The sequence below is a fragment of the Tauraco erythrolophus genome, chromosome 2 (assembly GCF_009769465.1).
Source record: "Tauraco erythrolophus isolate bTauEry1 chromosome 2, bTauEry1.pri, whole genome shotgun sequence".
Lineage (NCBI taxonomy): Eukaryota > Metazoa > Chordata > Aves > Musophagiformes > Musophagidae > Tauraco > Tauraco erythrolophus.
This window is the reverse complement of record NC_141466.1, coordinates 89,994,689-90,008,237: the sequence shown is the minus strand read 5'-3', so window position 1 is coordinate 90,008,237 and position 13,549 is coordinate 89,994,689. Positions and strand designations below refer to the sequence as shown.

Genomic DNA, 13,549 nt, shown 5'->3' with positions numbered 1-13,549 from the left:
AATAAAATTAATGTGGTTGGGGACATTGAGTGGCACTAGGAAGAACTAAGTAGCCATTTTAGATAGAAACTTTCAAAAAAGAAGTGGGTTTAGGGGAAGCTTGTAAAGTTAGATGATCATTAATTTTTAAATGATGACAGGGGCTCGTGCTTACTGGCTTTGTAAAGAAAAAAAGCATTAAAACTTAAGCTTAAAACTGAATGTGCAATAATACCAGGAATTTCACGAGGAAAACAGACTCAATGCTAACAGCTAATAAGAATTATCAGTGTCCCTTGTGTGCAAATTTACTAGATAAGCATAGTCACAAAACAAGTTGACCCTTTGGTTCTGATTCAGAAATTATTCCAAGTAGACCTTGTAGGTTTACTCAAACAGCATTCAAACACCCTCTCAGAGCCTTTGTTCTATTAGAATATTTTATTGTTGGTTTGTGGTATGATCTTGACCCAGTGATTGTCTGCAGTCACTGTCTGGCCCCAAACCCTGTTGCAATTTAAGCTATTTCTGCTGAACCAGATTCAAAGGGCTATGAGTAAGAAGATGCACGAAACTGCCATCCCTTCTGATCTCCTGATCTCTCTTAAGGGAATATCACATCTTCTCAGGTAATTGAATACAGGAATGCATCTGAGTAATCTCAGATGGAAGGCAACAAGAATCCTTTCATCTGCTTGTCTATGTCCTAAATCTTTTTGCCTTTTCCTCTCTTTTTATTTAAAGTGTTAACTAGTATTTGTTTATAATTAGCTATGAATTTGCTTTCCAGTAACTTTCAAGTGGAGCCAGTTTTTGGTGGGTTTTTTGTTTTTTTTACAGATACAATGCCTTTTCAGTGAGTCATTAGAGCTACGTTGTTATAGTTTTGAGAATTTCTATGTACACTGAACAAAGATCCAAGTATATTTGGATATTTTATTATTGCGTACATTCATACTAAGAAAGTTTGCAAGAGGAAAAAGCAGGATTTCTTCTGGGAATCCTAGCAAGAGTCTTTCATCATTCTGTATTTCCTATGACAAATTCATAGAAGGTTGTGAACATGAAGAATACTCACTCTCTCTCCGCCGTTTTCCAAGATTTTCATACACACACAAAAAAGAACATTTAAATACTTCATTCAGACCCCAGTTTCTTGAAGATAACTGGGGATAGATCATCTAATACACTGGACATTTTCCTATTTATGTTGTTTTAGTTTTTTCAACATCTATGATAAGTTAATCACATGAACATTTATATTGACTCCTACTAATTGCACTTCACAATGACTTTACACTCTCAGACAACAGGAACAACTCAAATTATGTGCTAGCCCTGTAAATTATAACCAAGATCTATGGAACCAAAGCTTAAACTCTCAGTGAGTACGTGAGCACTGAAAGTTGATCTTTATTGAAAATTACAAAAAAAATTAAACAACGGCCTTTATAAAAGGAGATTGACTTTTCAAACTTATAACTATATTAATAATAGCAACCAAAAAAACCTCACCACAAGTCCTATATACCCCTCACACATGCTGTGTTTCAAGATGTGAACTCTGTCCACATTTTGCTACTTCTGCCCTTTTAATCCATCTTTAAATTTAAACGGGAGGGCCACAAAGATGATCCAGGGGCTGGAGCACCTCTGCTATGAGGACAGGTTGCAGGAGCTGGGATTGTTCAGCCTTAAAAAGAGACGACTTTGGAGGGACCTAATAGCTGCCTTCCAATACCTGAAGGGAACCTACAGGAAGGCTGGGGAGGGGCTTTTTACAAGAAAGTCCACTGATAGGACAAGGGGAAATGGGTTTAAGTTGAAGGAGAACAGATTTAGATTAGATTTTAGGAAGAAATTCTTCGGTACGAGGGTGGTACGACTTTGGAAAAGATTGCCCAGAGAAGTTGTGGATGCCTCCTCTGTGGAGGTGTTCAAGGCCAGATTGGACGCAGCCTTGAGTAGCCTGGTCTAGTTGAGAGGCGTCCCTGCCCATGACAGGGAGGTTGGATTAGATGATCTCTAAGGTCCCTTCCAGCCTATGCCATTCTATGATTCTATGATCTTAGGCAGCTGCCTAGTAAGAAGATAGGTTATTTGCCACCTTTTGAAAGATGACATCTATTGTCAGCTAAATGGAGGGAGAAGTGGGACACAGATCCTGCACTAAAAAAAAATAAAACAACAAAAATCTCTCCATCATACTTAGTTATGCACATTCAGTGACTACTCACTTTAATGTTGTCATATGTCACATTCACAGAAGTAAAATACATTGCATTTCATGTGCAGCTTTGAGCTCCTCATCCCATGTTCCTTGCTACTGATTCTAAAATCCTACACTGCTCAAAGGTCTCAGTCAGGTCAGGACTAGGCACTAAACAGCTGGGCAGTTAGCTAGCCTAACCTAGGACTAAATATGTGTTATTAGGTACAGCAATGATACTGCAAGAGGTTTCAGGCCTGGTGTAAAAGAAAGGCTGTTCAGCTGTGAGCCTGGGCTCCGCAGTGCTGAAGAACATGTCATGCCATAGTGATAAGGGCTAATGACACAGCCCAACCGTATCCTGGGCTGTATCAAAAGGAGCGTGGCCAGCAGGTCGAGGGAGGTGATTCTGCCCCTCTACTCAGCTCTCGTGAGACCCCACCTGGAATACTGTGTTCAGCTCTGGAGTCCCCAACACAAGAAGGACATGGAGCTACTGGAACGAGTCCAGAGGAGGGCCACGAAGGTGATCAGAGGGCTGGAGCACCTCTGCTATGAAGACAGGCTGAGAGAGTTGGGGCTGTTGAGCCTGGAGAAGAGAAGGCTCCGGGGTGATCTTACAGCAGCTTTCCAGTACCTAAAGGGGGCCTACAGGAAAGCTGGAGAGGGACTTTTTACAAGGGTGTGTAGTGATAGGACAAGGGGTAACGGCTTTAAACTGAAGGAGGGTAGATTTTGGTTAGATATAAGAAAGAGATTCTTTACATTGAGGGTGGTGAGGTACTGGAACAGGTTGCCCAGAGAAGTTGTGGATGCCCCATCCCTGGAGGTGTTCAAGGCCAGGTTGGATGAGGCTTTGGGCAACCTGGTGTAGTGGAGGATTTCCCTGCCCATGGCAGGGGGATTGGAACTAGATCTTTGAGGTCCCTTCCAACCCTAACCATTCTATGATTCTATGAATGAAGGAGCTAAGTGTTCTTACCTAAGCCTTAATGTCTTCCTCTTATTTTTCCTTCTCCATTCCAAGAACTATGTGGTAAAATTAATGTAATTTGAACACATTTTGGTTTTTACTGGAGAAGAGATTTAAAATGTAAATTAATTCCGCCCCCCCCAAACTATCCACAAGGTCTTTGGTAATTTCAGTAATCTGCTGCATTTATCAAGACTATTTTGGGGTGCATGACTTGTATCATGCTATTCTGACATGCATTTATCTGTTCCTGAGCTATGCCAAAATACCTTTTTCACTCTACCATACCTGTGCTGTCTGCAATAATTGTATCGATGCCTACAAAAACGATTAAATGAGGTCCTGTGCCAAAGGCACAAACAGCTGCCAGCCCCAGTCTAAAGGTTTGGCCTTTCATGGACTTTGAAGTAAGGTGAGGCTAATTCAGTGAAGCCTGTTTAGTGCTGTAAATACAGGACAAGCTGAATTAGGATTTTTATGTAATAATGCACACCAATGGAGGTGCTGACATCTGAGGTAGGGACAAGTTTATACAATACTGACGTTAAATTATTTATTAGCATTAAGATGTCAGTGTGAGATTAAAAAAATATTTTCAGCACTCATAGAACAAGCTTTAAAAGCTCTTTCAATAATCCAACAAAAAGAATACTAACATAAAAATGTAAACATTCATGGAATTAAATTGTTTAACTGTGAATTCCTGCATCTTTTGTTCTAGTGACTTTATGTTGCTCGTTCTTCATATCCCTCCAACATTTTCCTCTAAAATAAAATTTTTGATTTTTAACCTTAGTAATAAGTATATTCTGATAATAATATTTAAAGTGAATGTCTCCACATAAATCTAGCAATATCCAACCACTCAATGTTCTGTGCATTTTTTAAAAAACCAAAACCAAAACCATTTATTTATATATATTCTTAATGGTGTTTTAGTCCTATTTTCTCAAATTATTTTTAGAACAACTATGAAGTAGTACTATGTTCTCCCTTATATTAATCAAATTATAAAAACAACATTTAAAGAAAATGGAATCTGCAAAATCAATCATTCTGGGTTATAAAATGCCAGAATTAAGATTACCCTAGCAGCATTCATTTCGCAACCATCTACAGTACTTCTGGAGCCAGGAACTGAACCCAGCCATCCAAGATTCAGTCTGATGTTTTAGTCTCATCACAATCCATCATTTGATGATGCACAGTCTTTTGCTGCTTGACCTAAAAGAACAAGTCACGGCCAACTATCTGGTTGCAGCTACAGCGATAAATACAACACACTTTGATTTATACATTCATTTACTTATGGTTTGGAAACTGTATTCCTGAATGCTCTTCCTGGCAAAAGAAATGGTAACAGACAGTTGACCCAAGAGGACAATTTTAACATCTTTATTCTGCAAGATCACGAGGATGTGGCTAGAATTTGGGTCTGGAGAAGAGTCTGGGTCCGGCAAAATGAAACCTGGGGCTGGCATTCACTAACGAGAGCAGAACTGCAGAATTTTGCAAAATAAGACTAGAAGGAACCAAAAGGTTGAATGGTTACCTTGTACTCCCAAACTTACAATCATACTGGAATTATTCTCAATGTTTTTAGATGAACCAGCTAAAAATCAGAAAATTATGTTTTCACTTCTTCTACAAACAATGCATTCTAGTCCTTACATTTCCTAATGTTTTTTTCTAAAGTCTAAAACTAATTTTGTTGGTTTGGCTTCTGAATATGATATCAGATGACTTGCTCAGATTTGAATTCTATGACATTTGCACAATTTATAGAATCTCAGTGGAAAAGCTGTGATTCCAAATATTGCCTCTTCCCAGCTCCCAGACTAGACTTATTTTTCCAAGGGAGTGATGGCTGCTGCCTCCTATCACACATTTCCTGCCTTACCAGGCTGACAAGAATGCACAGCCTAGCTGGAGTTCCAAGGGCAAACACTCAAAGACTGCTTTTCACTGCAAAGTTAACCACAGCTAAAACCTGGAGACTGAGACTCATTTGTGGTTCATGCACACACAATTCTTTCAACATGAGCTGGCTATCCTATCAAGTGGGGACAAAGTTAAAGGATTACTAACTGCTAATGAAATTCCTCTACAAATTGCATGATGATTAGCACCCTCAGTACTTCCCCACCTTCCCGTGTGTCAGACACGCTTCCCCCAAGAATAGACGTGATTTCTGAAGCTTCATAAACTGGTAGATGGGATCTCTGATGTCTCTATGTCTCTATCCAGCCACAGCTACGTACAGAACAAAGGAGACAAGGCTGCCAAATAGTGTTTTCCTTTGCAATCTCTCTTATTCAAATTGTGATTTCTTGTAGGGAGTAACTCAAGGACAGAAAACTTCAGTGAATATATACCATATACTGGGGAGATGTGAATAGTACTTTTTAAATTCCTGCGGTTAGGTCTGAATAACTTTTCATTGGAAAAAGACCATTGTTCTACTAAATTTCACGCTTCTATTTTATACTACTCAAATATTGGAAACCCTTAAAGAAATATGTAAGAAACGGTTAGAAATATGTAACAAACAAAATAACATAGTTTTTAAAAGTATTGTATTTTCTGACAATTTTTCTCCAATCACCTTTTTCGAAGTAGCCCCTCTTTTTTTGTTTGTTTTTTCTATTTTTCTTTTTAAACTCTGTGGCTATGGAGAATTTCAGGAAAAAAATTATTAACATTTGTGAAAACAAAAGAACTACATTGTATACTTTGTTATGGATGATTTGCAGCATGTGGACCCAAAAAGAAGACAGAAAACATGGGAGAACAGAGAGGATTGCCCTGGAGGTTTTGAGGCACATAGACCCTCAGATACCAAATGCATAGGATAAAGCATTGTTGCAAATATTCGCTACACCAGTGCAGAGAGGACAGGACAGGTAGTTTGATCTTCTGTTAAGTAGAACGATCATTTTAAGAACGACCCTGAAGTCCATCAGAAAAATGACTGGCATCCTTTCACTAATTTGCATCTGTAATGAATATGCTGATTATATAGCCTACTGACTAGGCTAGAAAGGCAAATGTTGAACAGCCTTAATCATATACACCACTAGCATTTTCATCTAACATGGTATGGCTCTGGACACATTCTTGCCACTTCCCTTTCTTTATCTTTCAGATGAAATGACCTTTACTGGTAAACTAGTAACATACAGAGTTTTTTTTTTGTCTCTGATGAATCTATTAAAAGTGTTAAAAAAATATTTTTTTATTAATTCATCAATAGTAACAGTCAGCTAGACTAGTTACAGTAACTTAATTCAAAGTTATATAACTGTGCCAGACAGTAACTATTCTTATAAAGCAGTGTCTTTCTAACCCCTTGCCAAGGATATTTAATTTGATGTCCAAGTTTTCTTGCCTATGGGAAAACCATTTTCCATTTTAGCGGCTAGCAACAAGGATAAGTGAACACGCTGTAAATAGCTATCTACTTTGAACTTTTGGGTCCCATTATGCACACAAGTTATCTACTCTGAAAAGGCATCATATAAACATGCCAAATTATTCAACTCTATGAAAAATGCTTTTCATCTGAACTAGAAGTTAAAACTTTTTCTGACTTAGAGAAACTGGAACTTGAAAAGATAAAAACTTAAAGCTTGATTTTTCTTTGCTCAGAGCATATGTTATATAAACACAAATCCCCAAAAGGTGCCAAGAATTGTCCCTCTGTTTTTCTAAATGATCATGTGTGCAGTCTAGCTGAAAAGACTCATCGATTATGTCTACATAAACAACAAAAGCCCTTAGAAAAAATATCTAGATCAAAAGCCTGTCAAACACTGAACAGGAAAGAGAAATCCTGCTTTAAACATGGCCTCTTTCAAGTCTGAATTCAATCCCACGAAGTAAAAACAAAGGATTTCATAATGAAAGGTATTTAAAATTACTTTATTTTTGGAACTTAACCAGGGATCCTTTTTTCCTATATGTTAACCTTTGTCTTTCTTACACTGGGACAGAATTCTGCAAAACGTGCCTTGCAGTTTTAAAGAAATGTAGAAATTATTTAGTCACAGTCCACTGTGTTCACAATACACATTTCTAATTATTTTCATTAAAATGCAACAACGATATTTTTACTGACATTATGGGTTTCTCCTTTTGTCAACCACTCAACAATATCCACTGTTAACATGGGAACACAGCAAAGTTCTTAATGGATGACATGCATTTATTTTTCTTTTTTTCTCTTTTTCTTCACTTTCCTAAAATACTCACACATAATCAAGAAAGCAAACCACACATCATTGCAAAACCAGAACAGATTACTGTATAGCTTATATTTAATTGTGCTCTGGAAGTCATAGTCAGAAATCATAAAGTAAGCTAAAGTATAGAGTCAGATATTTCTAAAAATATCGTTTCTAAAAGAAGTGAAAGAAATACAACAGGTAAACATTTGATGAAATATAATCCTCATGCTTGACCTCCTACTCTGCGTATTAAGGTTAATATGCAAATATATGGCATGATTTACAGTATACCATTAGTGATTTCTTTCAGATCAACTCGTGAATTGATTGTCCCCTATCTCTATATAAAAATAATAATATAAACTTAATGCAAAATACTTCCTACATGTTTAATCATGCCATTAATGTAACATTTATATGTCATGTACATAATCAGAATCCAGATTTAAAGCAGTTCATATCTACTATTGCTGGAGTAATATCCTGTTTGCCAGATTTGGCTAACAGACATTTGTCTTAGAAAACATGAGTTCACATTTGATGGTTCAAAATGGTGGTTTTGCTCAATTTATTCACTGTAATTGAAAGTTCTGTAGCACGGATCAGTATATACTAGAACATATGCACTCTACTTTTTATAATTTTCGGACAGGTGATCATCTTGGATAATCTAACCAAGAAGAGATAAATACATATCTGACTGGCCTCTCAAACAGAATGCACACTCAGTTAATAATGATTTCTATATACGATAGCTGATTAACACAGCTCTAGGCCAACGAATTACTGACAGCTCCATTGCATCAGCACTAGAAACTGACTTTTCACATAACTTACCTGTTCAGGAGATAACAGGTCTGTCTTCTATTATAAAATGCAATATTGAAGCAGAAGGAGCAGCAAAGCAGTCAAGAAAGTTAAAATTACATTGGTGTACTCATCAGGCCATTGTCACCCTGATGCACTGAATTCTAACTTGTATCAAAAAGTGAATTAAATACAGAGCATACTCATTCAGAGCAGTATTTCAAGAGATGCTCTGATGCACAGCTAGTCAAAAATCAAAGCTATCCATATCTCCTCTAGTCTTGCAAAAGAAGGCTCTAGTAAAGCATTGAAAGCATACTCTATTCATTTTTAAAGTGTTTTCCTTCCAGCACTCAGGATACCAGTTCATCATAGATATTTCTAATATATATTCTCTTGCAGCGTTTTCCACTAATCACATCCAAGTATTTGATATGGATTTGCCTTATATCTGGAAAATCTTTAACTACTTTTGCTATGCTTACTCTTTTTCTTTTGGCAAATAAAAAAAAGAATTATCTCTTTGGAAAGAAGTTAATGAAACAGATCCAGCTTCTATAATTTTTCAAGGAACAAAAGTTGTAAAATTCTTTTCTGCTGGAATGTTGAACTTATCAGAAGATCACACACTCAAGCCAATAGCATTTGTCTTTGCTGTCATGCAAAAAAGTGAGTCACCTACAGTACAACAGAATCATTTTGCAAATCTTTTAGAGCTGTGTGGCATCTGATTAAACTAATCCACATCTTTCTATGATGCCAAAATAAACAGTCCCTTTCCCACAATGTATAAACATTGTTCCCATAACTTTCCTTTGAAATGTCATGAAAAGGTTAAGTGACGTTTCATTATTTACCTTGACTAATGAATTGCTCCATGCTGTCTTTGAAAGGCTGAAGGTGTTCTTCTAGTGATAGCTGATAAACTTTTGCTGCTTCTGTCTCACATGCTGAAATTGAAGTAACAGATTAGTTTAGGATGACACATGGATCTGCATACTGTAATAAAAGACACAAATTAATGCATAGCCAGTGAAACTGCCAGAATACGTGCCTCAAACGCCGTACTACAAGTACAAACACTATGATAATATATTCAGGAATAATTATGTTCCCAGTCAAATGTTTTTGACCAAAGTATACAGAACACTTGTGGTCAGTGTGTTAGTCTACATGAGCGGTAGAAAAAATTAACAAAAGTATTCAATAGTTTTGAAGGAGAACAATACATTTAAGGGGCTGAAACGTATGGGAACAAAGCTACAAACTGAGATCCCAGGCCGTGTTGATATACCTGGCCCCAGGTAACAGTGCTTGAATCAAAACAAAGTTCAGGTGCAAAACCTGCACCAAATAGTAGGCAAGAAGTTAATTCAGTGAGTAAACCCAGCTGAGGGCTTGGTACCTGCTGAAACCACAGATGTAGTGAAGTGCCTTTGTGTTCTTCAAAAGTAACAGTGCAAAATGATTAAAGTGAAAGAACGGAAGAGTATAGCTATCATGATCTGAACTTTATGAGAGACCTTGGAGATGGACAGCTTGGTTCTTATTGCACTAGAGACCAGGACAGAGAAGCTGAAGCCTGAAGCAGCCCTGACACAGGTTATTCATTGAGGTAGTTGCTTCCACCACCTAAGTCTGGTGCAACAGAAGACTTGACACTACTATTTCAGAAGAATGTTAAGCTCTGATTTCTATTATAGGGGAAATCTCTTTAGTCTCTGATAAGTTCCTGTTGTTCAACACAAATGAATCTTGCTTGATTCTGCCTCAAAATATCCACTAAAAGTACATGCATTCAAAAAAATGTATTTTCCTTGTTTACTCTCCAGGTTTTCTTTCAGCATAAAAGTATTATTACTATGTCTTTAAATATGGAAGATTGGTAGACATTTAAAAAAATAGCAGAATGTACTATCATAACTATCTCCTTTAAACATAAATGATGTCTACAATTACATCAATCCAAATATCTGCAGATGAGAATTGTAGCCTTCTTTTGGAGACTGGAAACAACAGGTGGTGGCCTTACAGTATCACCATTATATGCTCTAAAAATGTGGTTCTGTAATATTTGAAAGGGTCTGATTGGGGGAAAAAAAAAAAAAAATCAGTTGTCATCTTGTTCTTACCTCAGCAAGCACAATTTTATAATCTGGTAAATAATACCAGTCTCTAGTTTATGATAAGAAACTAATGATATAATCAAAAAAGCATGGTAGAGTAATTAAAGATACCATAATTAAAGACAAAGATCCAAAGGTTTTTTAATTTTGGCAAATGATGGTCAGCCAACCCACTGTGCAGATCTGTACCTAGTCATTCAATCTAGAGTGCCAAGAAGGTAAATATATATGATGGTAGTCAAATCATTCTTTGTATTCTATTAGCTGTATAAATTGATTCACCTTTACCGTACTACTCATCTGGTTTGGTCTATCTAGGGCAAATATTTGGAGAATGCAGCTTTAGATCTCATAGACACCAGTTAATAATTTTTTCTCATAGATGTGAATATACCAAAGACAATTAGAGATGCCAATTTTTAAAATGCATATACACAGAAACACAGACTGACTCAAATAATTGGTAACTTCACACAAGGGTAGTAAAGCCAGGGTGACAATAACAATTATTTTTTTTTTTTTTTAAGCTTAGAGCCAAACAGAAATAAATACCAGCTTTTTTTTTTTTTAGGGAAAAAAAAATTATTATATTTGATTAAACAGGTAACCCTGACTATGAAGCAATATTTTAAAAAAACCTCAAACCAAAAACCCAACCTAAAAGTCTCCACAAATACAGTCACATGGACAAGCCTGTAATTTTTAAACAAATGTTAGACAACATATCTGAAACAGGGCAGGGGATCAAAATTACTATGAATATTTTTACAGTGCATAATAGTCAGAAAAACAGAGAAGCTATGTACTATTCTGCAAAGGAAGACATTCTGATGGTGACATATAGAATTTCTATTATTCTTTTCTCCCATTCAGAAATAAGTAGCAGAGCTGAAAGATGTTCTAGAACCTACTGTAATATTTAATAGCACTGAAATTCTATACCTTTTTCCAGAATACAGATTACATACTCTTCACAGAAGTACAATATTGTACTCTCTTGAATTAATGTCTGCAGCTCATAATCAACTCCTGATCTCTCAGCTGATTTGAGAGAAGTATAGATCTTATGAAGATATATACCCACCAAAAATCTTAGCCTATACCCACGCCAATAGCCTCAAGCAGTTCCTTTTCAAAGTCTATAAGGAAATATGAGGATATACTATCCTTTTATTCATCTTGCTACGGAAAAGAAAAACATGTAATATTGTCAGAATGAAATGTCTGTTATTTAACCATTCAGATACTGGAACGTCTTACATGGTTGATTTGTTTGTGTGTGTATGTGAGGTGGAGGAAAGGGAGTGCAAATAATGACATGTTTGTTTCTTCAGTTTTTGGTGTGTGTTGGTTTTTTTTTGTTCCTTTTCCCCCTCCTCTTGTGATGTTCAGCAGAATAACAGTTCAGGTCCATTTTTGACCCTATTCCTGACTTGCAAGTGATGTCTAAGTCATTTAAAATCCAAAAGAAAACACAGGAAAAAAACACGTGTTTTTTTTTTTATAAAAAGTAAGGTATCATATGTAACATCCAATCTTTAAAAATAGGACAAATTCTGTCATTATTACCATACTGTGATATTATGATGCTTAAAACAAACTAATGTCTAAAGCATCCAATCAACTAAGAATTAACAGGTCTGTAAGCTCTTCCTAAATTTCCCAGTTCTCCAGAGAAGCAAGACCAGAATCATGGTCTCCCTGCACAAACTTTTGCATATAACATTCATTTATCATGTTCTGTAATTTGTCACCAGAGTATAAAACCCTGATATTTAGATGAGATATTGTTAATCCTTACTGTAACAGAAGAAATTAAAGTGCTGATCATATGTAAGAAACATAAAACACTAGACAATTGCCAGTATTTATGCCCAAGTGAAGGAATAAGATATTGAATACATGTTTGATTCAGAAGAGGATTTAATAAATTCCAAGCAATGTAGAAGTGAAATATGCAAAAAAAAACCCCACCAACCCTAAACAAGTGTATGTAAGAATACCAACAGTCTTCTATATTTGATTTTTTTTTTTCCCCTCACCTTCATACTCAAACGCATTTCTCTCCATGAAACAGTTCAGCTAAACATCCAAGATATCAAAGGAATAGTTTGGCAAAGGGGATCCTGCTATGATGAGTTTGTAAAAGTTTTGTCTGAAACAAAAGCTTGTCTCTTTGATAGCAGACTCAAAGCTTGCTCTGTTGTCATCCCTATTCTCACAGGTTCAGTTAATCTCTCAACTTGAGAGATGTGTACATAACTGAAAAACTTAGACAAAACTAGTGTATTCCCAAGATCAATTTACTTTAGGCAGATTTTAAATTTTCTTATAATGAAAGAATTGAAAGGTATTCAAGGCACCATGAATGAGAGTCATGTAGGCAGTCACAAAAACCAAGCACCAGGTAGAAGCTTACCTAACAACACGGAATTGCCTAAACAGGAATAAAGAAAGATAAAAACTTCTTTGTATTGCTTTGCAGCAAGTTGAAGGCTTCAGCTCCCTGTAGTCCTGAATACCTAGTCCTCATGCACTGATCTTATACCTTCCAAAAATCTCAAATCCTAAGCAGAAGTTGGCATGGGCAGAGACACCTTTTCTCCAACTCTGTAAATCAATTTTAACATAGAAGCAACGTGATTTTCCAGAGAAGCAATACAAAAGGAGTCTTGTGGGAGGACCTTTAAACAGGTAGCTTTTTGCCCATACATACACAGATCTATTCTCAAATGCTCCTGATCTGGAAATTGATGTGAAAATCTGTGTTCAAAACGAGTTGAGAGATGTAAAATATTGCAATTCCAGCGGCATTCGGTATCTCAAGAACATCATCACCTTTTCTCTTTCCATGTTTAAATACATTTAATTGCCAATTTTTTAAGCTACTCTGTGTTACCTTGCTCATCCTATTTTTTTTGTTTTGTTTAATTTAGGTCGATATACTGAAACTGTATAAATTTTAGCAACAGCCAATATTGATTAAGACACATCTATACAGAAAAGGAAAAGAAGAGGTACAAAACCTTCTGTGCATTGTACTAACGCTTTCAGTAAGTGATTCCAGTAAGTAATCTAAAATGCATCCAATCTCAGTATCAAAAAGAGTTGCTTTGCTTTTTTTAAAAAAGGAGATAAAAATGTTTTCAAGATTCAGGGTATGTTTTTAATGTATGTTTTCCAACTAGTTCTATTTAGTTGGACACTAAATTTTAGCCCTTGGAAGCAC

At 36.2% G+C, this 13,549-nt stretch overlaps 1 protein-coding gene across 1 annotated transcript in view; it reads right to left on the bottom strand.

The window, feature by feature from the left end:
• FMN2 (formin 2) overlaps positions 1–13,549 on the bottom strand; it is a 160,473-nt gene that overhangs the window by 39,848 nt on the left and 107,076 nt on the right. The window contains exon 14 of the mRNA XM_086626096.1: positions 9,052–9,144. Coding sequence (XP_086482222.1) covers positions 9,052–9,144 — 93 coding nt within the window. The remainder of the gene's footprint in view (positions 1–9,051; positions 9,145–13,549) is intronic.